General features: G+C 39.5%; 1 protein-coding gene across 3 annotated transcripts in view; it reads right to left on the bottom strand.

Moving 5' to 3' along the window:
• Positions 1–27,221, bottom strand: part of MRTFA (myocardin related transcription factor A) — a 77,668-nt gene that overhangs the window by 24,177 nt on the left and 26,270 nt on the right. Inside the window, exons 1-2 of one of the 3 annotated variants that reach the window (XM_051784205.1) lie at positions 24,193–25,088; positions 6,021–6,086 (exon numbers count right to left, since the gene is read on the bottom strand). In XM_051784205.1, the coding sequence (XP_051640165.1) occupies positions 6,021–6,086; positions 24,193–24,319 (193 nt within the window). In that variant the 5' untranslated portion in view covers positions 24,320–25,088. Of the gene's footprint in view, positions 1–6,020; positions 6,087–24,192; positions 25,089–27,221 lie in introns of those variants that run through there. The other 2 variants (XM_051784203.1, XM_051784204.1) reach the window with 2 other exon arrangements.

The following is a 27,221-nucleotide window of genomic DNA, read 5'->3' as shown; positions in this document are numbered from 1 at the left end:
ATTGTGCTTCAAGAAAAGAGATCAAAGTCAAATAACCAGCAAATAATTCCTGGGATTACAGATTTCTATGCAACATGCCAGAAACAGAAATAGAGTTGCAAGCGTCCTCTAAGCCTTTTTTGTTGTTTTACAATACCTGCTTAGTGTTTCAGTCTTACTTTCATAGCATGACATTGAACATATTAAAAGTCTAGCTGCAGCTCCTGTATTTGAGGTCCTGTGCTATGTCCTATACCACTGTAAACCAGGAAACAGCAAAGAGGTTAAACAGAGTATTAAAATAAATTGTTATTATTTTTAGATCTTAAAGACTTTACAGGTTTGGACATTTTATTAAACAACTCTAGGAGTTAACAATATTTACAGTCCATACATTTGTTTTTAACTCCTTATCCTAAATGAAAGTACAACTTGTAAGTATGGAAGTGAAGCAGTTGTCAATGGGCAGAATAGCAGACACTAGATGGCAGGAAAGTAAAAATTTGTATTTTTGCTTTGTTACTATAAATAAGATTCCATAAAACTGTAAGGAATGTCACTACAAAGACCTGATATGTAAAGCAGTGACAGAATGACGGGGACACATTACATAGCAGGAAGAGCTATTTCAGGGTGTTTAAGCAATTGCTTTAGCTGCAGTTCAAATATAACACACAACAACCTTGAAATGTCGACTGTGTAGCCACACTGCAACAGTAAAGAACCAGTAAAACTCCACACAGGCATAGCAGGTCATCTATCCTAGCCTTTACGTGGAAGTCAAAATATAGCTGAGGTATTAAGAACTGCACCTGAAGTCATTGGCAGGATGACAGAACAGTTCGTGCCATGAAAAATACTACACATTAGATAACTGTGTATGTTCCAACAACTTACTGCCTCTCCTTTCTTTGACATACATAAAAAGATGCTCCTCCTTCACAACTAACAGTTAAACAATTCATAAAACTAGTTTTCTTCTTTTGTTTTGTTTCTGACATTTAATACATTCTACTGTAGGTATTGTACGTAACAGGAGCCAAAAGTTGACTATATCCTCAACTGATAGGTCTCCTTCAATTACAGCACATATACTAAATTGACCAGCTTCATAATAAGAAGTAAGAATAAATAAGAAAATATGAGCATAAATATTAAATATAGAGCCATACAATTAAGCTGGAAGTGCATAATTTTCATCAAGTATTTAAAAAACTATTTTTTTAAAGGTGGGAAGTGATTAGACTGTCAGGTAAAGGCTAAAGCAGAAACAGCATTTTTACTACACAAACAGAAGTGTGTATGCATGGCCAAATTTGGGGGTTGAGATGTTAAAGTCTAAAGGTATGGTTTAACTTTAGAAACTCCCAGGTGGAAAGCATTTTGCTTCCTGAAATCAGTACCTCAAAGATCCTTGTTTTTTTGTGATGGTAGCTATGCTGGATGTAGAAGACCAAATATAAGCTTTGTCAAGATGATGAACCACATTGATATGCCAAAGCACAACCTATGTTCTGTATCCTTAGATCACCAAGTGACCCCAGTAAATGGCAATTCCTGTAGAATTTGTCCCCAGCAACGTCTCAAAGATACCAAAAAAGCAAATACTGCATTGTAGTTTTATAACAAATATTACATTTTCTCTAATAAACTTATGGCCACAAAAAATGCAGCTAGTGATATGAGAGACCTAATCAGATTATAATCATTAGACTGTCTGCTGTATAACAATCATTTCTAATCATGTGACACGTTGCAATTGAACCGTGGCGCACACTCTTCGTGTAGTCTGAAGATAAAATACACTCTACTCAGGAGAGTCTGAAACACAGCAGCACAAGATTCACAAATCTTGTGTTCTGAAACACACTCAAACATCTACCAGGCTGCACATCCAAGTGGAAAACCACATTGGAGTGTTGTTAACAGACCTATGGCATGGAAACACTTCAGCACCTGTAAAAGCAGTCAATTAGAAAACCAGCACAAACTCCATACTCTTTGGATCTACAGACAGCCATGCACTCTGTATATACTGCATCCCAGAACATAAACATACAGTCAGAGGAGTTGGATGTGGGCACAAAAACTGGCAAACATCAGATACACTGAAGTGAAAAAGGAGCTCCTGGAAATTCTCAGCCTGTACAGAAGCCACCTTCCCTCTAGCTCTCAGTCCAGACAGTGCCCTTTCCAAAGGTTGCCTGTGTCATCTTTCAGATACTCACAAAGCACTGCTATAGAGCAACACAAGGCACATTACCAGAAATTATCTACTTCTGCTTCATCTGCTTCCATAAATCTGATGGTCAAAACAGCTTTCCTGCATGACTGTGCCACACGACAACCTTGCATGCTTGCCTACATTTTGTGTTTGCAGCCAGAAGCCAAAGATCACAATCCTGATGGATAAAACAAAGGGCATGTGAAGCTTTAAATCTTGCAAAAGAGAAAAAGAGGCACATATTTTGCATAGCAGAGTATTGCTACATTTGCCAAATGTCTTTCCCCTAAAAATTTTTGCTGTTTTAATCGAAGATATTTTCCACATATCTTTCTACTCAGATGTACGTTAGCTACTATTTTGAACATTCTTTTCAAGGGTGAAAAATGTGGTGTTTAATACTCCCCCAAAAAACCTTACAATACCTGTAACCTTTAAATTCAACACTGTAAAAAATTACAGCATCTGACTGTTCTTCTACAGCATGACAGAGTTCAAAGAGTTGAGCACAGACAGCAGATTTTGTTTAACTTGCATTTTGTGAGGACGAGAAGATGAAAATCATCTCTGCATAGCTACAAAAAAATGCAAATAGCAAAAAAGCTTGTCTATTTGCACTGTCAGAAAACAGGCCAAAACCTGAATAAACATGAAAACTCAGCTCTCCTTTTTTCAAGATACAGTCATTCTAGCTCTAATCACAGGTACGTCAGATGCAGGTGAAGACCTGCTTCCCACCTCTTTTCTATGGGCAACTGAGAATTTTAATCTTCAGCTAATGAATCCTGCTGCTAGGGAAAGGTTACACAAAGTGGTAACAGAAAAGCAAGAAGAATTAATGAAGCATAAACCCAAATTATTTTGAATCATTTGTCACTGCCTATAAATGTTTTATTTCTTAGTACAATACACTAATCTTTCAGTGAAGCATAGCCCTACTGTAGGTGGCTGGTGGGTTGGGAAGATTATTCAAGCAAGATTAAGTGTACTTGGTAAAAAAATGTTGAAACATTTGCCTTTCCACTGTATCATATAAACAAAATTCCACCAAGTAATTCCCGGTTCTGTTACGAACAAGCAAAGCAGAAGCAGCGCGACTCTCACACTCGTTTTAAGGTGACACAAATGTGTCTTCTCCCACTCCTGACATTTACACTGTCCAAAAACCTTGTGTTGATGGAAGCCTGAAATGAAATTTCTCTTTCTGGGCACCAAGTTGAATCTAAACAGCATGTAAGATTCACACTGCACTCAGGAGAACCAAAGGTACCAAAGTGAGTTTTCATCCTAGATAGCTTTTAACATGTAACAAAATCTTTTACTTCTCCCATATTTGGCTCATGGATTTTTCCACGTCTGTTTGCCTCAAGATACAGGAACTGATCTGTATGAAAGGCTAATCTAAATGAACATGCAGGGTAGCATAGTAAGACCAAATGTAAACAGAAACAAGGTCGATGCTGAGGAACTGACATCCACACTCTAAGTGAAGGTGAAATGGAGGTTTGGTAGCAGACAAGTTGTAGTCTAGTCCCATGGACTGAATGCATATTAGCTCTAGGCAGAATATTTTCCACTTTACTTTCATCTCAATTTAATCCAACACTCAAACTTCATTTCACGGTGCAAAGCAAGGTACAGCAGGCAGGTGCAATCAGGAGCTTCACTTCAAAAGCACATTCCTGACATAAACTGTAATGTAGATAGAACCACAACCATCACAATTCTTTCAAGAGTGTTAAGACTCTCCATATGGAAAATAATGATTAAATCATCATAAAGGGCTGCGTGGGGCCTGGTTCTTGACTAATGAACTCAAGGGGGAGACACATAGTCCAGTATAGCTGTGTTCAGTAGTAGATGACAGGGGAACCAGATTAAGTACCTAAATGTTTTCACAGACAAGGGGTGCAGGCCAGAGAGATGAAAGAAAACAGGATGCTTGCACATTCCCAGCATTAATAAAAATACCTATTCTGGACTCATGAAAGTAGAAGCAAAGCTGTCATGCCTTTATGATGCTTCTAGGAGGAACATGGTCCCTAGTCATCCTCTGTACTTCTCAGGTTAAAAATGGATCTTTTGCTTTAAGTGTCACAATTTATCTCACATCTGATCTTCTCATTAAAAATGGCTCAGGGAACTATGTGTGGCTATTTCCAGTTGGCAGGTATGGGTAAATGATACCATTACTTGGGAGGAACTAATTTCAAATCATGTTTAGAACAGATGTGCTAAAGTGGTTTTTCTCCATTGCAGAAAAGACCTTTTTATGTGTCACCAATATTTTCTCAATTATTTTTCACTGAACATTCTTCTTTGGTCCATCACAAAACTCAGATGCAAGAGATATAAATGAAGTAATGAAGGGCACAAATCTGCAAAGACTAGTAATTTAGGCTATATTTTAAGCAAATTCAAGACTCATTAATTATTCAGGATGCCCGACTTGAATTACTTGCAAGGGCATCATTTTCAAAAGGCCTGTAAAATAGACCCCTCTCGGGAATCACAAGTTTGGTCAGCCACACTTTGAAGAAAGCCAGTACTGAACATAAGTTAATACAGTGTTTGCATACATATCCACCCAAAGCAGGAGACCACAAAGAAGTCAGGCACATTTTCTTCCGGGAAGCATTAGTAAAAAGGCACAGCTAACTGGGACACTAGTCTTTCATCCAATCTTTCCTTTCTGCTTTGGTAACATAATTTTAAGTAGGGGTGCCAGAAACATCTTGAGAAGATCACTGCCTTCCAGCAAGCCACTCCAGCCAACAGAGTGCTATGACAGGTTCTCTTCATTCAGAGAGAGAGCTGACAGTCTAACCTTGCGCCTTCGGCAAAGTCTAAGTCACACCACTGTGTCATATTACACTGTGCACCTCAAAAATAGAAAGAATGAGAAACTCCACATTACTACACTGTCTTCAAGTAAAGCTTGTGAAACAGGGAAGCGGGAAAGTTTTTGAAAGAAGAAAATACATACCTGATCCATTGCCTTTTACTAAAGGTGATGAGTGAAACTGAGAAGACCTCAAAAATAAAACATTCATTCTTTGGTCTTGCTTCAAGTTGTTAACTGTAAGTCATCTAGTTCAGAGGTACCAAAGGATGACAAAACTATTTGTCAGATACCTTTTTGCATTTTCGGGAGAAGAAGGGGAACAAAAAAGAAAAATATCTTCTCCAACATTAACCTCACAGTGAATTTATTAAAGCTTGTGTTCATCCAGAAATGTTCTCTGGCTCCACTGGTTTTGCCTTCCCCTGCATGGAGGGGAATGGTTGATGCTCATATGGCTCTTTCTAGCCACATTTTCTAGCTACAAACATAAAACAGGGTCCTTGGTTGGTTAACGTCTTGTACACACTGCCTGTTTTCAGTCACTTTATAGAATATGTACGTACAAAGTTACAACTGCCTCAGAGCTCTGGGGAGCTGGCAAACTGCAAGAACAGAAACTGCAGAGGCAGGAAGCCTGTTAAAAGAGTGATTACCAGTATGTGTCAAGTATACAAGGCACTTCTAACACAGTATGTTCTCCTAAAAGACTCTGCAGTGTGATCAAATGCAAGCATTGTTTTGGAGGACAGTTACACTTGCAGTCATTACTCTCTTCCTCAGTATGGGAGGTGGCCCCACATCAGCACACCAACACTTCAGAAGGACCAAGTTGGGTGGGACAGGGTGGGGCTCACATACGATGGTGTTCATGCAGAAGCAGGGAATCTGACCTTTCAAATCATTGGGGAAACCATTCTGCACTAAAAAAGCATGCACAAAAACACCAAGACAGAGAATTGCAGTGGTACTTACGCGGCATGATCCCTTGGCTCACCAGCTCCTCCCGTGTGCGTCGCTGCTGGAGCTTCAACTGCAGCACTGCACGACAGCAAGGAGAGGAGAGAGAAGGAAACCCATCAGTGCAAGAAACAACCGAAGAGACATTTTCAAGTGCATCTTATTTTCTTCTTTGGGTGGCAAGGCACTAGCCAGCAGCAGAAGAAAAAGACCCCGCTCCCACCCCGCTCCCTGCCCTGCTGCAATTGCAGAAGTGGCCTGCAGCAGTCAGGTTTCCGTATGCTGCTGCGGGCAGAGGGAGAGGAAGTTGCGCAGGGTCTTGGCAGGCTGATAAAAATCCACAAACCCAGGCCTGTTTCTCAATTCTTTCTAGAGCACCAACTGTTTTCCAAACCATTAATATTAAAAAACAAACAAAGAGAAACACGGGCTGACAGCCCTCCAATAAACACAGAGTGACACCCCAGCTGCTAATGACTCCTGAAAACTCTAATTACCATGTGCAGATTAAATGATATGACAAAATTGTTGGTCGTTACTCTAAATTACAAGGCTGATTTCCTTCCTCAGCTCAGAAATTCACCTTCAGAAACAACCCATGAAAGTGAAATACCATGGATATGTCTGGAAGTATCCTTGTTCCACTGCAGAAGAAATCCCTTATCACTAGAATTTTTCCTATTTATTTTAGCATAACAGAACATATTCATGACCTGTGTGAAATGCAATTAGCTAAGTTTTTTCTAATGTCAATCTCTGGAATAGTCATAATTTCAACATTTAGTTTATAACAGCAGTTTCTCTTTAAACTACACAATCAAAGCAACATTCTAGATTGTTCTTACAGTCAAAGACATCTTCCATATGAAAGCAACCTTTCAAAACTGAATTAAAAAATCACATGCATGTGTAGACACACACACATCAAATTAGGACAACCTGAGTATGAATAGATATTGAATCCCATTTGCAATCCAGCCCAAACTCCTAAGTATACTCAACATAAATTATTATAAAATGAATGGCAAGGTATCTCCCCTGTTTTAATTTTAATTTCTCTGTCAAGCTTATGTCTATTGTATAGTCCACAAAAGAAAAGTCCACAAAATGCAGTGAAACCACTAGAGAACTAAACTGCTCTACAGTCTAATTATGCAATCTCATTATAACCCTTATGCTTCCTTTTTTAAGTACTTTGTTTGTCCAGTACATTCATTTCATACATTATATCCAAATTTGTCCTGTACACTCCCTAAAGTAGGGATCAAAAAATTTAAGAAGATGCCCCTACGTCTACTTACAGACATCATCACATTTTACCTGTTTCTTTCAACCTCCTATTTGCAGTTTGCATTTGACTAAGATACGTCTTCCAATAAGGGTTCTGGTCTTCATATGTACTAAACAAGAGATCCATCTCTTCCTTGGTTGTTTGCACAGCAGCCAATCACCCTTTCTTAAATGCACACTTAATTTTCTTCTTGGATTTGTCTAGCTTCCACTTCCACTGACTCTTGATGTACCTTTCTTTGAAAGGTTTATGACAGTGAGAGGAGTACCTCCTACCTGTGGAGGTACCTCTGTGTGCACAGTGTGCAAACTAGTTACCTCTCTTCTGTTTCTTAAGACAAACTATGATTTCTTAATATATGCATCCTTGGCAGGAAATTACTTTCTTTAGTACGTGGAAGTGAGAAAGGGAGGGAGGGTGTACAGAGCACCATGGTAATTCTGTGTGGGATCAGCCAAGAGCCAGAATGAGGAGGAGGGAACACAGAGGGGAAGGAACAGGCCCTTCGTTTGGCTGTGAAACTGCAAACAGAAGTGGTAGTTCCAGACTCTTCCTCCTACTCAGCATGAGATCGCACTCCTACTTCTGTGCTAGCGAGGGCTAACGCAGCCTCACGGCTGGGCCTCCTCTCAGAGCTCTTCATTTGCTGGATTCGTCTTGAGGGTATTAAACCCACATCTACATGAGCACTCGATCCAACAGCTTGCTGCTGTAGTGTGAAAGCTCTCACTCCCCCCATCATCTCTCGTGTTCCCCTGACTGGTGGCTGGACTCACTGACACAACATGGACCACAGCCCACTGGAAACACGGAGTAGTTCTCTCATGAGCGAATTGAAGAGGGTGACCGTATAGCCAGGAGTTGTGGTTTAGCAAACAGGACACCAGGTATTTGCCAGCACTACCATAAGGTGGGAGTTAGACTTCCTACTTCCAACAGCAGATTGCTACTAAGTGATTTCTGCCCCATTAGGTAGCAATCCATTAAATCTCTCACTGCATGGCATTATTTCCACTAGTGAGCCATTTCAGGGACTCATATCCATACCCTAAATTAGCACATCTTACTAAATGTATACAGACAAAGTGCAGACCTATAGCATCAGGTTCAGCTCCCCAGCTTTAAGTGCAGATAATCTTATTATTACTCATGTCTTCCCATTTACACATCTAGTAATGTATGTTAGCCCTTTTTGCCAATTGCTACGACCACCTACTTTCCTTCACATTTCTAACTACACCTGCTCTTTACCTTTCACCTCACAGAGTCAGGGATTTTCAGCAAAAAGCTCCCACACACTTTTTGCTCCTTGGTGCATACTCTTTCCTCACCTGTACTGATGCACATTTTGCTCAACCGTCTCAGTTTGCCTAAATGATCTAAACCATTTTTAAACATCATTATTTATGCCACCATAGTATTTGTTCTGTCCACACTGTTACCCATCTTGCATTTGTTTCCAGACTGCACGGTGCTGATCCCAACCAAAAACACTTTCTATGATTACAGTCAGTTGTTAATCCAACTAAGTAGTACTTCATTAAATTCAAATATACTTTTTAAAGCCAAAATATACCACACTACCAAGTTAAAGATGTTATAAAAGTCTATTACAAACAGATAAAACCTCTAGCAACCAAATTTCATATTCAAACAACAAAATAACATTTGAGCAGAGTCGTTTTCACAAACTAAAAAGCTGAACAGTGTGATTATACTGTTCTTATACCATCTAAATTCTTTATCAAATTTTCCACGTTTTTCTTCCTGGAACTGATATCAGATGAGCCAGTCTTTACTCACTCATCCTCCTTCTGCAGTGAGGCAAAATGCTACTGGTCTTTCGCTCTTCTGAAGTCTCCCTGCTGTTCTCAGATTTATTAAAATCAGCCTCAGTCAGACAGCTATAGACTTCATCAAATGACTTAAAATTCCCTTTGTGACTTCAGCTTCCCTTATGAATTTCCTAAATATATCTTATTTCTTTATCAGTTACCATCTACTACCCTTTTTCTCTACCCATGATACACACCTTTTATTTTTAAACCCTATGTCCCTAAACAGTAAGAAACTAGCAACTATCAAGAGAACTAAACTAGAGAATAAAAAAAGGGTCATTTTCAGAATACTTTTAATAAGCACTAAGTAATTCCTTGGATTTATTAATGCATATACATATATATTATGCACAAGTTATAATCAGCACATAAAGCACTTTTTTCCCCAGGACAGCTTACTTTTGTGGCAGGGAGGAAGGCAAAAAGGATTATTTCAGTTCACTTCTGATTACATTTTGGCTTAAATAAGTACTTGGAGTTCCCAATGCCATTTCATATATTTAGGAGATCACCTGTTTACATGTGCAAGTGTGTGAATCCTATATATAGATTAACAGATGTCCCAAGCACCAATCCAAGGCTGTTGTACATGGAGCTCAGCCAAAGGTCTAGAATGACCAGAGAAATTCAAAGTTACTCTAAGACAGACTGAAGTGTAAGTCTTTCAATCACAAATAAACAATTTTCTGTTTCCTTTATCCCTGCACTTAATCTTTAAATTAATTTTCAAATTAAGAATAAAACAGGTCATATAAAGGGGAGTATATAACTGCTGGTCAGAAAATAAGTTCCAAACTGGTACCCTTCTACTCACCTTTTCATTCAACTTGTGACACAGACTATGCAACATTTTGTGGGCTTTGTATGCTTGTCTGATTTTCCCACTCAAAACTGGGCATAATTTAATTATTTCACAAGTATGAAAAGTTCTGAATTAATGTCTGAACAAGGTTTTTATATCACTAATGGACTGTTCCAAAAGTTAGTAAAACATTTCAGAGAAATTTGGGAGCTAGTACAGAGGACTGCTGCCAGCAGTTTCAGAGAAGGAGCAGAGAACTGAGGTGGTGGGGGACGTATTAAATGACAAATAATATTGCCATATAGCCACCATCAACAGAGTTACCCTGTTAGTAAAATACAGCAAGTCAGATTATTTTTTGTTCATCTTAGCATAAAACTTCCTCAATAGGGAAGCCACAGGCATATTTCAAGACCAGCAACTCATGGTTGGTGGTAGCTCAGATTCAGCAGTATATACTTAATATAGGGAGGCTGCACCCCTACAGACACTTTCAGGACACTTACAACTCCAGTTGTAAGCAGTGCATTAGTAGCAAGCAGAAGTAAAAACAAATATCTACGATGAGCCAAGTTGTTTTTTGCAGCTCGTTGTCTAAATCTGCAGCAGCGTGCCTGCCCTTACACATACATGTCTGAAAGCTCTTCTATTTCTAAACCACACTTTGTATTTAGTAGTGTGACTAGACCTACTACAGAGACTAGACTGCAGATTCTGCATCTCTGCATTTCAAGGTTGAAAAAAAAATAAATCTCATTTTAAAGACTATGTCACATACCAGGACAGGTTTGTGACAACAAATTAAAAAAATATTCTGCATTTCCTGTTTTTTGAAAACTAGTGGAGGGAAATACATGGCTTGTGAACTGCAGCTTGTGGTGAGGCTTCATGTATGTCATATTGAATACAGACTTACTGCCAAAAGGAGTCTGTGTTCACATTGCTACAAAACCTTTTCTTCTAAGGAATCCCAAGTGATACTCAAGGTTGCCCAGCCAAGGTTATGATTAATTCACATAGGCTGGATTACAACAGAGACAGCTCAAGTAGTAGTGCAGAACAGGAAGGAAGGAAGGCTGTTATGGATAAATGAAATCCTATAGAGGGGCTGAGAGAGGCAGAACTCCCTGGAATTCAGGCTGGGATACCCATGCAAAATGGGAGAGTGCAAGACATAAACTTTATATTAATGAAGTTTATGAAGGCTGAATGCTCACAGACGTGATTTATCAATTTCATAAATTCAGTGAAAGCAGTCTGCCTGATAGAAGAATTCATCCTTGCAACCCAGTGAATAAACCATGTGATCAGGAAGAGAAACCACTGAAGAACAAGTGAAATTAGCCTAACTTCATTATCTAAGCTGAGGAAAGTGCAAGCATAAGTAAAAACAGTCAAAAGCAATTTAATGCTCATAAGGGCTCAGGGTCATTTATTTGTATGCTGTTCACCACCTCTGCATGCACAGCCCACTTTGAACACACCGTGCTACAGCATCCTCTTAACTCACAAGACAGCTTTAGTACAGCATGAGCTGGGATGGAAACTTCCAGTTAGTTCAACACCTCTACCTTTCCGTAGCGACAAAGGTATTTTAGGAGAATTTTCACCGGGCTAGCACTGAGTAGGTCTGACTATGTTTTCTTTGTGAGGGTCAGAGAACACAGCCTAAGGAAACATGGCACTAAGCCTACATATACTTTCCAACTTTTTAGTCCAATGTGTATAACACCGTTAGATTAAACCAACAGCCTGTATGCAACCAACTTAATTATAATATGCAACAATAAAAGACAGCTTTGACAACATGGGATATTTGCTGATCAAAACTGTTACAGCTGTTTGTGCAGAACTGGGGCCCCTAACTCAGACATCACAGTGCTGTGTAACTACTGCTTTGAAGGATGAAGCCACCTTTCCACTAACCACTCGGCCAGCAGCTCTTCTAATTACACTGAGAAGAGAACCTTTTTCTTAGTTGCTGATGAAACAGTCACATTTGACCAGTAGCCAGTACTCAATTCAGCTTTTGAATATGTAGTGCACCAGCTGTTGTTTTTGGTGGAGGCCGTATCCTACATTTCTGACTGAATTCAGTCCCTTGGAAACATGGTAAGAAAACCCTTCCCTCACACTGAAAAATGGTCTCTGAGCATTTTTCAGCTGTGTCACCTCACAAAACAAATGCTGACTTGTGTTAGCCTTTTCCTGCTTCAGCGGGAAGCCAGATTAGATTCTTGTTCAAACACCAGCAAGGGCAGCTAAACTCCAGCTGTCTGTTCTGTACACCTTTCTGTATAGAAGCAGCTAAGGGAGGTCAGTGAACCAAAGTTTTTGTAGTGTCCACAGGAAGCTTTAAGAAAAATTCAACTCTGATAGTCTGTGATCAATGAGTGAGAATACAATGGTCAAAATTAATTTTGATCTACTTAAATTGCTGAGGCGGGTTACTTTTTTTGTTTTAGAGTTGCATTTTTCTGATGTTGTCGACAACACACCCCACACCACACAGAATGTGCTAGAATGGGGGTTATCAACAAAGAAAAGCTAACTTTTGGGGCCTTTTTTAAAGGCAATTTTCTGAGCCTAACAGCATTTTAATCCACTAACTGCTGATGGGGAATACATGCTGGCTTTGCATTTAAGCAGACTGTGCAGTTAACAGAGAAGCATTTAAGTGAAGCAGACTGTAAATGACACCCAAACTGCAGGGATTATATGACACTTTGCTGCCCTGGGAAGGGGATGCCAGAAACTCATGTCCCTCAGTGGGGTGAAGGAGAAGCAGAAGATACACTTGATCTTCACAATTTGCAAGCATCCACTGTTGGGAATAGCGGTCATAGGGTTCTATTCATCGCAATGCATTTTAAAGAATAACTTGGAGCAAGCCTGGGCAAAGGGACAGTTAAGCAGAAGTTTATTTCTTTACTATTTGAGACTATCTCTCATTCCACTACCTCTTTTCTCTACTCAGGCAACAATGGCTGCTATTAAAATGCAGGCAGCTTCCTCAGTTCTTCCTTAGCAACCATCCTACAGAGAAAATGGACTTAGGGAGGGTAAAGATTAGAAAGAAAATTTGTTTTAGTCTCTTCAACTGTTATAAGAACCTTTTACACTAGAGACAAAAGCCACTTATTTATAATCATGCTGTGGTCTTCTCTTTGTGAGGAATAGGATTGGGATCACTCTCCCTTACACCCAAAGAGGATGCCTGTGAAGCAGATCCTGAACAGGAAACAAAACCAGGACCAGGAGCGGTTCCCTACTGCACGTCATATGAATGATGAAAGCAGATTTCTTAGTAGCACTGCAGAAATCAGCATGTCCTGCTGCAATATGCTGACCTGGAGAGGTGTCTCATGCCAACTTGGAGATTACTGATACAACTCCTTACCCAGCTGTGCTTGTCCAACACAGACGATTGTAGGAACAAAGCTGAAGAGGGGGTTTAACCAAGAAAGCCACACAGCTGCCTCAAAGGCATCTAGTATGGAGGACTTGAAACTCTTTTTACAACCCACCTTTACATTCTTATCCTCTTAGGAAGTTTATGAGAACATTAAAAATTTGTACAGATGAGAACAGGAATACAATTCTGCCTGATGTAGATCTAAACCCTCCATCAAGTGATTCTAGAAAAACAGAGCACATCCTTCACCTCCAAAGCAACAATCTTCAAAATATTTCACAGTAGATATGTAGTAATAATCCAAAGATGCAATGTGGGTCACATAACACTAGAGCTGGCTTTTTCCATCCAGCACTTCTAAAAGCCTTCAGGCTCTGAAATGCCCAGAAGCTTTTAAAAGTAGCTGAAAAGTACAGAAAAAGGAGAGACTGATCAATTAAGAACATAAAAAGAGAAGGAAGAGAGAAAATTAACTGACTCTCACCCTTAGGACAAGAAGGCTTGTTTCCTGATATAATCACACTCTTCAAAGATTCTGCAGCCCAAAATGTTCTTGGGTCATATAAAAACATTGACATGACATGTAGCGTACACATGCCTGCTGATATATTAGATGCCTTATTTATATGACCATGTTCCAGAAGACTAGTTTTGTTTACTAGAAACAAAAAAATCCCAGGTACAGAGCAATAGTCAAAGAAATACGAAATAGGAAACATTAAAAAAATATTTTCAAAGGATGATGGAACACTTGCATGTATTATCTTTTAATGAGTCAATTTTATGAGACATTAAATAGATCTCTTAGTGGAGACAGATAAATACAGATTCTTTGATACAGTTAATTTATCAGAATCAAAAATCCCAACCTACAGAGGAAAGTGGTCCCCAAAGAATATAGGATCAGAAGCACATACACAGTCAAAAGTAAAAGGATCTCTTTCCATCCCCGTATATTACCACAAGGTAGCCGGCTCACATTGTGGGCACAGAACAAGCTACCTCAGCAGGTAATTTTTCAGGCTTCGTACCAAATTTGATACATGTGGAGATCACAGTTAATTCAAAATTGTATTCAGAAGGTAAAACTACAGTTTACAGTAATTTTAGTTTTGTTAGGACACAGTATTACATAACAAAAACAGTAGCACCATCCAAGTACCAAGACATAAATATGATCTAAGATCCAGACAGGACAGAACAGTTACTCCTGTTAGTGGTTCTCAAAGGCTCAAGTCAGCATTGGCATTCTGGGGTGGTAAAATGTGCAGATATCAAAGGAAGAATCAGTTCATAGCCTTAGAAGTTTACAGTCCTCAACATTGCACACAACTGAACATGCTTATTTCACAGGTGCTACTCATGTATGTCACTCTAAATATTTGCAAACTTGATTATTACTACAAAAGTTATGCTGAATTTTGCAGGGTTCTTTTCATGTTTATTTATAATTAAGACTAGCAGTTTTACAGCCAGTGCATTTTACGGCATTTACCTTTACATTCTTTCTCCATGACTTAACTCCTGCCATTTCCATTAAACACATAAGACTTATGGAGACTTAATGCCATTTTAATCACTGTTACTTTTTAATGCAATGCCAGCTTTGTCTTCTTTGATACTAAAATTTTAAAATCAGATAAATTTATTACTATTAGTACATGAGTCTTTCTACTGAACACACAGAAGCCGACTCTTAACCATAAAACCTTGGTAAGCCTAATAGTCCATTTCAGCACTTGCTGAAACTGTAAAGTACAACTTTAAGAAATTAACCTGAAATACATGTAATGTGGTACATTTAGCAAGATATGCAACATGTAAAAATGTGCAACAAGCTTGTCAACAGGAAAAGTTGGTTTGCTTTCTGTACAGTGTACTGATTCTTATAAAATCATTCTGTTTCAGTAATACTGGTTAGGTGAAAACTAAGCGTGTGAATAACTAGGCACATATCCATATCTATGGAATCTGGCTACCATGCATGATCCAACAAGATGACCTGTAACAAAATACCTAGGTGGAAAGGTCTACCTAAAATTGACCCACTGGTATCATAATACAGTAAATATTATCTGTAATTAGTGCTTGTTGTATCTGTAATCAGTGCTTGTTGATGCCATCTATATACTCATTGTTACTATCTATAGGTGGAAGAGAAGTCTCGAGGGTGAAAAACAGAGAGAATTTCCCAACTCCCTGTGTAAATGTGAGTCACAGTCTACAGTGATTTGTATATTCCCATGAAACAATGAACAAGGAGGAACTAACATTGCCCTTAACCACCTTGCAAAGACGACCCTAGAAAGAAATTCTCCCAGATAATTTAATACGACATGGCAGATGGGGACAAATGAAGAAAAAAGAAGGAATGGGTAGATATATCCTGACAATTAGATTTACGGCTGTCTACTAACGTGACAGTACAAAAGACAAGCTACACAAGGAAAAAACAAGTTTGAACCCTTTTCATTTTTTCTCTTGTAAAGATAGAGGTATCTCTGCCTATAAGAAAGAGATCCAAATTTTTGCTTTCTGTAAAGATGGGACATAAGAGTTGTTTATATTTTTCTGAAAAATTATACAGAAGAAAAAAGAAAAAACATGTTTGGAGGTACAGCAGAATCCAAACAATTTTTCACTGTATCTAAAACTCTGGGCTCAAGGGATGTGTTTTTGTGAGGTTATAACAAGAAGAAAAAAAATCAAGATTGAGGCAATGCCATGACACATCCATAAAACACATGTTTGATTAGACATGTTCATAACACTAAAATTGATGATGAGAGCATCTAGAGACATGGTCTAATATTTTTCCTTCATAGTTCACCTCCCAGACTTCAATTTCTGCTACAGCTGAATGCTCCAGTATACTAAGAGCCTCACAGATCAAGGTTGAAAACTTCCTCAAACATTTCTGAGACTGTGTTGTTGGCCCAATGATTCAGCCTTCCTTCTGCCACAGGGCACCCTCTACAGATAGAGGTTAAAAGTTCCCTTCACAGGAATCATCTAATAGTCAAGATACCACAGATCTTCCGTGGCAACAGCTGGGACACCTCGACATATGAGCTGTGTTTGGGGGGTTTCCACTAAAACGTGGAATAATTCTGTATTTCGAAGACCACTCAGATTCTTAACAACCTAAAGATGTTTGGTTAACTGAAACCAAATGCAAATGAGAGCAAATGTGTTTTTCCACAAGTGGTAGAAAAAAAAGACTTAGAAGTATGCAAATTTAAATACAAATCCAGCAGTTCTTTCGAAAAAGTAATTAACTAGTTATATAGAGAACTCAGAAAGCTGACCCTTATAATTTTAAATTAGCTCGTTTGAGCATCTCCTAGCTTCAGACAGTTCATTGTGCTGACAGTTATTTCATGGGACATGAAACAAAAGTGGTTTTGTCCAATGTGCATATTACGTGCAAAATAAAGAGTCAGAGCACTCCCTATCTAGTTAGCATTCCTGTCACCAGCTTCTGTCCAAGCCCTAGCATCCTCTCTTAGCAAGAATTTCAGGTGGATACTACAAGGAATTACCATATTTCTTCAGTTCACAGTAGTGAGAAACATCCTTGCTGTTTTCTCAAAGACTGTGAAGAACTCTTGCCACAATCATGTCACCTGAGGTTCAAAGATTTTGGCCTCTGCACTGCAACAGTTTGACACCTTCTTTACAGTTTAAATACAAATTCTATTAGAATTCTGTTCCTACTCGTAAAAAAGTTAGAAGATTCAGCTTTGACCATCATATCACTCTACATTAGATATCAGTTCCTCAACAGTAGCCCAACGTGGAAGCTGATCCCCAAAATTTGCATTACACATAAAAAAACACATCTAAGTCCCTCAAAATCTTTGAACTGATCACATAACATCTATCTACTGCTTTCTACTTCCTTTCTCTTTGGATATTTACTTTCTTTCAAAACTCTGGACTACAGATCTCCAGGACAGACTTTCTTGGGTTTTTCCATGAGGGAAGATCCACACCATTGAAAACAAATCCAGCTATGAGGCTTAATGTGGTTCTCAAGTGTTATCATAGCTATAAATATTGAAATAATATAATTCTGAGTAACAGGTCAACTAGCAAGCTAAAAAAACCCAGCAGTCCGGAATGGCTTGCATGACCACTGACTTCAGACTGGTGGACAAATTCTGTAGATGTTTAAAATGCTCCTGCTGGCTCAGTCCTCTCCTGAAGGGCACAGAGGGCACTGCCAGCAGCAGCAGGTACTCCCACACTGATTACACACACTGCCAGATTCTCTCCCAACTGCTGAAAGAGATGGGCTTTCACTAACATACTGACCAAAAGCAAGTGAAGGGCAGACACGTTTCCCTTCTGTTGCTCCCTCCAGCAGTGAGGCAGGAGATGGCTACGTGGGGACAGCATTTGCAACTGCTGTACTTAGATCAACTGTCACATGTCAGCCCTGAAGATACAATCCTTGCCCTAAACTGCTTGCAGTCAGTGTGACAGATATTATTAGCAGCAGTAAAACAGTCTCTCAGAGAGACGCAAAGGTACTATTAGTTTAGCATCTACTTCTAAAATGCTGCCTTCCACTTCTGAAAAGGGAGAATTTGACATTGGAGCGTGGAAGAGGGAGTGAGTTGGAAGCAGGCTTAGAAGGACCTACACAATTGTGTGACACATAAAGAGGCATGAAAGCCTAGGAAAGTGAAAGTAATGAAAAAGTGCATTAAAAGAGCATCCACCAAAATAAGTAATGAAAGCCACACTGTTTTCAGGGACAGGTTATCTGCTGCTTGTAATACTGACCAAATTATGCAACGGGAGTTTGTACATTCTGCCTTCCAGCACTGCTGTGAAATTTGCAGAGGTGAGTAATCAAAGAACATAGCTACATCAACATTCAGTTCCTACAAAAACCACAGCTATAGTCTCCATGCACTGAATACTAGACAAACATGGAGCAGCATGAAGCTAGGGAAACTCCACACAGAGAAAAACAAAGAGGATCTCTTCCTTCTGTCACTCAGCATCACCCAGTTCTGTCCCCAGCAATCCAGCTGTGCCCTGACAAGTGTTTCAGTAAGGAAGGTTACCAGAAAGATGTTAAATGTGTCAGCTGGTAGGATGCAACACAGTCATTATGGGAAATACCCTCAGAATGGTGACAAGGTCCATGAGATGCCTTAAGGGATCGAGACCACAGAATGAGATCTTTACAAGCATGACTGCAACAGATGATCCCTGTCCCTATCATGGACAAAAATCCGTAGGCTTCCACTGAAAACTTTCAAAAAGCTATTTTTTTTTTTTACAAAAGATTTTCTTTAGAGCTGTTTATTTCTGAAAGCCAGTATTAAAATGAGATTTTCCAGAAAGCCTGCATTTCAAGAATTTTCACCGTCAATTTTGCAAAGAATCCACGTCACAAAGCAATATACCCTCTTCCTTATTACTGACCTTTCACATTTCTTGTTAGCTCCATCAGGCCAAGTCTAACTTCAGATGGCAGATCCACAGGCTGGTAAGTCCAAATCTTTGTTTACTTGTAAGAATGTTGACTATATTATATACAATAAACTCTGATAGAAGGTCACCTGCACATTTCTACCCATGTCATTGAACACCAGGAAACATCCTGAATACACTAATGAGCAAAAAACCCATTTTTTAGTTCTTCTTAGTAATCACCATATTGCAAATTATTTCAGCTACTGCAGGTTTGCTCTTAGTTTGGAGAGATTCCAGGTTAGTAAATTTTACAGGCCAGGGAAAAACACCATGTCTACTTTTACTAGCCGAAGTAAAAGAAAGAAACCATGAACTCTGCTTCATGATAATGCCCTTCAGCAGATTATACATCCACTCACAGGCTTCCTGCAAGAAAAAGGAACACATTTTGCCCCACAGACTCACTACACGCTTTAACTTGATAAACTTAAGCTACATCAGGAATCATATCCTATTTTCTACCATAGTCTGCAGAGGTTCTTGCCAAGAAATGTGCTGCTTTTACATTTTGGATTAAAATTTATTGATGCAGCAGGTGACAAAATCAGTAATTCAATGCTCAGAAAAGACTGAAGATATGAGAGTTGAGGCACGAAATCAAAGATCTAAGCAGGCACTTATTTTTGATATAGATATTCACTAAGTTGTTGACCAATGACTTGCAGGTGATGAAAAATCTGAGGTGACTACTGACAGATCTTAGAGATGATAAAAGTACTGAGATAAGATTTACACAGGCGGCCTGAGGTGGATCCAAAAACAGAAGGAAAAACCACAAGTGTCACTGACCCTCGGATCTTTGAGCAAGAGAGTCACGGTGACATCTGCCTAGCAAGGACTCTGAACAAGCATGTTAACTGCAGAAATTGTTTCTGGATGAAAAGCAAGCAATTTGAGTTTAAAAATCATAGTTCTGTTTCAAAAAAGCTTTTCAACAGCTTCCAGGAAGTCATTTGCTTTTAAACAGCCGTTTGCTGTTTGAAAGTATAAATACAGATATTTTCTTCAAAAAAACCCCAACAAATAATTATAAAAAAATCAGTAATTTGAAAGCCTCACAAGTTTTTTCAAATTTTATTAACATGTTTTCCAGTTGCTGGTATTATTGGTACCTCAACACCACTGCCACTGAACATGAAGCTCAGTTAAACTGTGAAGAAAATTCAGTTGACAGGGCAGGAAAGTACTCACTGCAAATTTTACTTGATATCATTACTAGTTCAAAGCATTGTCTGCATAAATGCTACTGACAGCTGTACTCGTCGCACCACACCCACTTTCTATTATTTTTTTTCTGCATGCATTGAGTCCTTACACCTCCTTGCTCTTGCAGGTCCAAATCTGCAACTCTTTCCTTTTAGTATGACTTTGCACTAAAGAAAGCACCATAGTAGCCTTTTTTTGACAAATTAAGTATATCACAGTGTGGTAAACAAGTTAGCCTCTGTCCCTCTCCTCCTCCTCTTCCCATTCCCAGCTTGAAAATAGCTAGGACTAAAGCAACAGCTGGGGATCATTACACTGACAGGAATAGTTCAGTAAACTGCAAGAGGGGAAAACATGTCACATCCAAAAAAACCAAAACCACATTAGGGAATTAGGACCAAAAAAATATGTGAATTTAACTCCAGGAATAATGCTATGACTCTCCTTCCACTGATAACAACTGACTTATAAAAACCCTGGTCGTTCAGTGTTAACCCTTTCCCTAAGCTTCCCACTCATGTCATAAAGTTAACAAATGCTCTGAAACACCTCTAGTCCTCAAAGTCAAACAAGGCACACTGGCAATTAAGAAAAAATAAATTTAAATTGCCAGCCAACTTCAAGCCACTTCACATAAATATACTATTATCTTACCTTCATTGCACCTCTTTAAGCATAGTCACACTCTATGGTTGCAACAAGAGGCTACAGGGAGTCTTAGCTACATACATCTGGTGTGCCTCTGGATTTGCCACACGAAATGCCAGCAGACGAGCTCCCCGTACGTTCAACGCATTCTCTATGTTTTAATGTGTCAGAGCACTAATTGCATAAGTAATTCCGAACAGTGGGATGCATTAGGCCATAATTCAGAAAGGCCTCTGTGTGTTTTGTGATTGGTTTCTGACACTGCTTACCCCTGCATTTGCAGGAGGCATCGCTTTGACATCTACCACAACATCTTCAGGTCCACTCTGAAGCAGCAAGACACAGATCACCCTTCACAGAAAAATGTCACCCTGCATTCCTGCGAAATGCCTCAGGCACAGGGGCTGCCCTATTGCCGGGGATCTCCCTGGGATTGAGAGCTTCCAACTCTACACGTGCAGGTTCTTCTGACCCCCACTGGGTGAGGCACAGCCACGGGCCAGCTGGACCTTCAGGTGCCGGCAGGTGTGATGACGGTAAGGTCTAGATCACTCCTGAAGAAAGCCGTATGTTAATAAGCACTTGCATGACTCCTGATCTCTTCAAAGTACTGAACAGATATTAATAGTTTAATCAAAGGCTAAGCTAACTCAAATTACCTCCCAATTGCTGCAGACCAAGAATGTGCTCAGTTAGTGCAGATCAGATGGCATGCAGGAACTTGTTCCTGTGTCTGGGCCCTGAGATACAAATCTTAGAAAAAGACAGGTGAGTCTCACTGTCAGCCCCCGAGTCACACTGACCATTTTTGAAGGGAGGACTTGCCAAAAAAAAGTGTTTAGTTTAAGAGCAATGAATTAAAGAAGTAGCACAGAGGTGGAAAAGTTGGAATTTAGTTTTAGAAGTACTTAATTCTAAGATAGACTCACATGAACACTAACTGGCTTTTGAGCAGCTTTCTGCAATTCCCTCTTCGTATCTTTCATGAGGGGCTACCATACCATTGTGTTAACTGGTCTAGGAACTGCAAACTGGGCTCTGTTATTTGAAAACTAAATCATTCCAAGGCATTCTTGAATAGAAAACATGTTTATGGATTCCTGAATTCTAGGAATTTTATAAATAACAGCCCTAACACATATTTCAAAAAATACACGCATAAGTTCTTTGACTTCCCCATGTGAGGAAAGGATCACCAGTTTCCAAACTTCAGTGTCAAGTCCTAATTTAAAAAAAGGTAATAAATCAGATTTAGGAGACCATTTGTTTTCCAGAGGCAAGGAAGCAAGACACAGTCTATTCCAGATATCCACTTCTCATAAGGATCATTAAGAGAACAGGTATGAGCACTGTGAGCGTTAATACAGACAGCCCTAGTTCACCCAGTTTTATTAAGAGGTGGTAAAAAATGAGGAAGATAAATGCATGAATTTTCTCTTCTGGGTGACAACAAAACTAAGCCATCCCATTTTAGAGGGAACAGAAAGTAAGGTACAACAGTCATTATAGTTTCAGCTCAATGCTAGTTATGGACTTCCAGAGCTTCCATAAGGGTTTACACATGGGTGCATCTGTGTCTCTGCTGCCAGAAAGATTTGGCTCTGTAAAATACAGTGCAGGCTACAGCATAAACACAACAGGTATCCCCAGTCTGCAGGAGACTTGAATGGAGCAGCTGCAAAGCTAAAGGGTTATTATTTTCCTCATCTGATATGAAAGAAGCTGGCAGCATCTATTTGTCTTCATTTGGTAGCCGGTGGAAAGCAGCTACTTCCTCATCACATGATATTAGAGTATCAAGAATTAGCAGTGGGGTAGGCTGATGGTATTGCTAGACTTTGCAGAGTCTACACAGCTTTTTCAACAATCAGAATTATACAAGATTTCAATGGCCTTAATTAACTTCAACTTGAGACAGTGACAAACCTTTTTATATCGTTCAAAGTAAGACAGAATTGCTTTTTCCACATTCTGCATTTTATCCCACTGTACAGCTTGCGATATTTAGTGACTGGATGAAAGATGTACCCTGGCACATCCAAGTGCAGAGCGCTCACCTTCTGTGAAAATCAATGCCTTGCAAATACAGGACAGATGAAAGTTCTGGCTTTTTAAAATTTGGGGTTGTTTTTTATCTCATAAGATTGATGTGCTGCAGCTCTTTGCTTCCAGAGCAGATAAAGTAATCTGGGAACACTGCCTGTACTAATGGATTTATAACTCCTGAACTTGAATTTGAGGACTGTGACTTCAGTTTTCTTTTTCTTTTCCATATTTTTTCAACAAAGAATATTCCAATGAAAACATGCAACAAAAAACAGCAATATTTTTAAAAGCTAATAACAAGCTAACTCTTGATAGATGATAAAGAGGTTTGGTAGGGGGAGTGACAGTTGGGGGCAGAAACTTAGCAGTTTTACTTGGCAGCTTCAGCAGGCCTAGAGCTACAAATGAGAGAAAAATCCTCTAACTGCAACTGCTACAATCCTCTTCTACATGCTGGTCATCTTTATGCAATAAACATGGCCTTATTCTATTTGGATTCTTGTCCTCAACTCCTTCCCCCTTTACTTTACCTTGCTCTCCAAAATGTCACTGAAAGTTATTTTCCCCTCCTCTCAGATGACATTACTCGCTCTTGAAATCAGTCACCACCTTATTTCTGAGGCCACTGTACTCCAGATCATTGTTCGCTCCTGCAAGTTCCTGCTAAAATTTCACTTGTAGCCAGACGGATCCAATATTTCTGACAAAACACAAATATTGCTATGTTTGCTATTGGCATTTTGGGATGTTCTGCCGTTCTTCTCTGTAATCTTTTCCCAGCTCCTGTTTGTTGCTATTTATTACACGGTACACTATGAATCGACTACTGCTTGTTTTCACCTTCTCAATCTTTTTCAATCCCTCCAGATCCTCTTCTTTCCTTCTAGGTATCACTCCCTGAAACCTGACTGCTGCTTGTTTACACAATCTTTCAGAATTGTCAAACTGTCATTAAAAAAATCACACATATTTGCAGTACACTACTATCTAAAAATCACATTTATACATATACACCACACTCCTTCCAGACTCTCTAAACAACAACATATAGAAACTGAAAACATGATACTCCAGAACAAGCCTTTACACCTTTAATGAAACAGCCTTAAAACATTGCTCACAAGAGCCCTACAGACATAGGGGAGAGGAAGAAAAAGTTTGAAATTAAAAACTCCCAAATGCAAGTGAAATTGTCTCAAGGTCCAACACTTCAAGTCACTACATACAGTGCTCCAGGCTTGTCCAGTGACATGCTTGAGGCACCCTCAGGGACAACAGGTCACAGGAGTCAGTGGGAAACCCAAAATCTGGACTACTGCCCGGAAAAGAAAAAGCAAGCAGATTCAATATGCAAGGGGGGGGGGGAAACCCCAACAAAAACCAAAACAAAAGCAAACCCACAAATTAATTATACAGTGTCTACAATACAGAAAGCAGAGTCTGCTAACCTTCTCGTAAGCTGTGGTATGAATCCTGATATGTGCCTGAACAGCTTTTCCCTTGCTTTGACACAGTCTCTGCAAGCGGCACAATCCCAACATAGGCAGGCTGGAGTGTCTTGGCTTTATCCAGCATATTAGAGGAAATCCCTGGACCTGAAGGCAGATTCTGTAACACAGGAGGCGTCCCAGGCAAGTGGAAGGGGTGCTTAAATCCTCACAAGAGACCCAACGTCAATCCCTCTCTACCAGGCTTCGGTCAGTGCACCGAGTGGTAGAGTGGGAAAAAAAAATTAGTTTACTGCTAGATTCCAAGGCTGTGCTTGCATAGGAACAGAGAGGTTCTGGAGGCACAGACAAATCCTGACAGCCAACATCTAAAGCTTAAAATCAGCAAGTCTTTTGGAAAAATTTTTCTTCCTACTATCTCAAAGCTGAGACAGAATCTCCACTGTTTCAGCAAGCAGCTATAAGCATTCAGGATCCCAGTATGCAGAGCACTGCTTATCAACAGATGCATGGACTTCTTCGTGGGGCCACTTGCAGTAACAGCCAACCTCATTCACCCAAAATAGTGAACAGTTGGTTTCTCTACTCACACTACAGACACCTGCCAGACAGGCAATATCATGTGATTGAGCAGTACCCTCTCTCCCCCTGCACCTCCCCACTGTAAGCACGCTGTGCACACAGCCAGGAGAACACCACTGCTCTGAGCACAGAAGCCACTCTTAGAGTTTTTGTTATGCAGAAAGATGAACAGATAATTCAGGAAACAGTTTTCTTATGCGTTTGCTCTGAGACCACATACAGATAACAGCAGGCTACTTCTGTACAAGCACATATTCTCATCTCTTCTTCCTTAAATCCTTTCTCCCAACCTAGTAGAAACACCTACCTGAAGATAATCTGCAACCCCAAATCAATAACCCTCTTCTGCGAGCATTTGTGCTTGTATGGACACAGTCACCTCATCTGGCACTCATTTCATGTGCATCATGAACAGATGCCATATGGTTGACAAACTTTGGTTATACATACTGCCCACCACGGCACTGGAATTGGAAGTGGCCAAGAGAAAACACATTCTATCCAAGCCGCAGCCAGGAGGTACTCTCACCATACAGCTGGTGGCCTTGTTGGGTTTCAATCTTGCTAAAAATGTATCACAAAAGGTGCAATAAAGTCTAAGGTGAAACAAACAAACAAACAAACAAAAAACAAAACCAAAAAATATAGTTGTCCAATACCTAAAAAAAGTATTCTTGTATCTTTCCAGGGAAAAAAAGATAAAGAATAATGAGTGTCATTCTACAAGCCTGAAACAAAGATAACCACACAGACATTACAAAAATAAAGAGGTAAATACTCTAAAGACTGTAGGAACAGTCTCCAATTCATATTGTTCTCCCATCCCAATTAAGACAAAAATTTCTCATCTCCAAATAGTTCGAGAGGCATTCAAGTCGTTTTATAGAGCAAGGCTGGAATTACAATCATAGGGAAAAAATGACTCTAATAATGAAGCTAATATCTAAGAAAGGTGGTGTTCAACCAAATGCTGGATGGCATCAGTGAAATTTCTGAGTACTTTCAACAGTACTGTTCTTACTTTGAAATGTTCAACCTTCACCCAGGAAAGAATCCAAACTCTAATGTTCCTGTGGGTTAAAATATACCTTTGGTTATTATCTAAAGGTCTGTAATTGCATTACTCTTAAATTACCAACATATACTGAACAGAAACTTTCATCTTAAATTTAGGATTTGTAAAAGTCAGATAAAGGTTCAATTTCTCAGTGAACTTTAGCCAATAAGGTCAAATTACTGCATAAGTAGATGAGCCTGCTTTTGTGTAAGCATTAGCAGTGATGACACTGTGGAGAACTGCCTTGGGAGTGCTAAAGCCAGGATGAAGGAGAAGATAAAGAAACATATTGTCCAGATCTTCCCTTTCAGCAGCAACACAAAACTGCACATTGAGTCAAGCCTGATACTTTGAGCAGAGAGGTCCCATAATTACTGTAATAACTAAAGAACAACTGTCCTCAGCCAGACCAAGTTCTACTTTTTCTGACAAGTAATATACCATCTGGATGGTAAAAATTACAAGATTCAGCTACAGAGGTCAGAACCTGCTATTATTTTGCCAACCAGGGCCTCTGAGTTAGCAGGTCACTACAGCATATGAAACCTGGGAAACGTGAACCAGTTGCTCTATCCAGCAAACTTGCCAGTACCAGGTATTGCCAGCACAGTTCTAAGATGTTGTCCAAGTTCTGATGAAGAAACTGATGAAGATCTGATCCTCTCAATGTATTATTGCAGAGCTGCAGATAGGTACACAGACCTACTTTTCTTTCCTCGTTTGTAGAAAACAGCTGGGAAAGAAAAACACGTGATTGGCCCAATGGTAGCTAGATAAATCTTTGATTTCCTGAGTAAGATATTCTAAAATTCTGTCTTACAACATCAAATTTGTCCTATAGCATTATTTAGTGTTCTGAAAGAAGGAGCAATTATCCAAATTATCTGGGCCACAGCACTCCAAAAAGGTCTTGGATAATGCCCTCCATGCAGTAAGAAGACAAACTCCAAGGGGCCCAGGTTGGAGGATATCAACACATGAGCAAGCACTTGTGGAGTACCTCCTTGCAAAAGTGGACTCTGATAGATAAGTAAAGACCAAGAGCAAGCTGTCTTGTACAAAACACTGACACTATTTTCACATTTATGAGCATGAAAAAGTTAAACAAAAGTTTAATTGTTTTATTGGATCCTGATGCACTCATAAAAGATCTAAAGTCTGATCAATGGTCACATGGACAGAAATATCAATGCACTGTAAGAACAAGTAAAGCCTGATGAATAGTTCTGACAGTTACTCTGGAAATCAGCAGAGCAGATAGGTAAGTTCATTTCACGGCAGAGGTAGGATTTCCAACAACAGTTTCAGTTGTCTAACCAGTACAGAAAAGTAGGGTCAGCCCTCACTAATGCATGCCCAACATTCAGTATCTTGCACAATCTTTACTCTG

Source organism: Manacus candei, unplaced genomic scaffold (assembly GCF_025592945.1).
Source record: "Manacus candei isolate 608988 ecotype Guabito, Panama unplaced genomic scaffold, ASM2559294v1 h1tg000018l, whole genome shotgun sequence".
Taxonomy (NCBI): domain Eukaryota; kingdom Metazoa; phylum Chordata; class Aves; order Passeriformes; family Pipridae; genus Manacus; species Manacus candei.
This window is presented reverse-complemented; position numbering and strand designations above follow the sequence as displayed.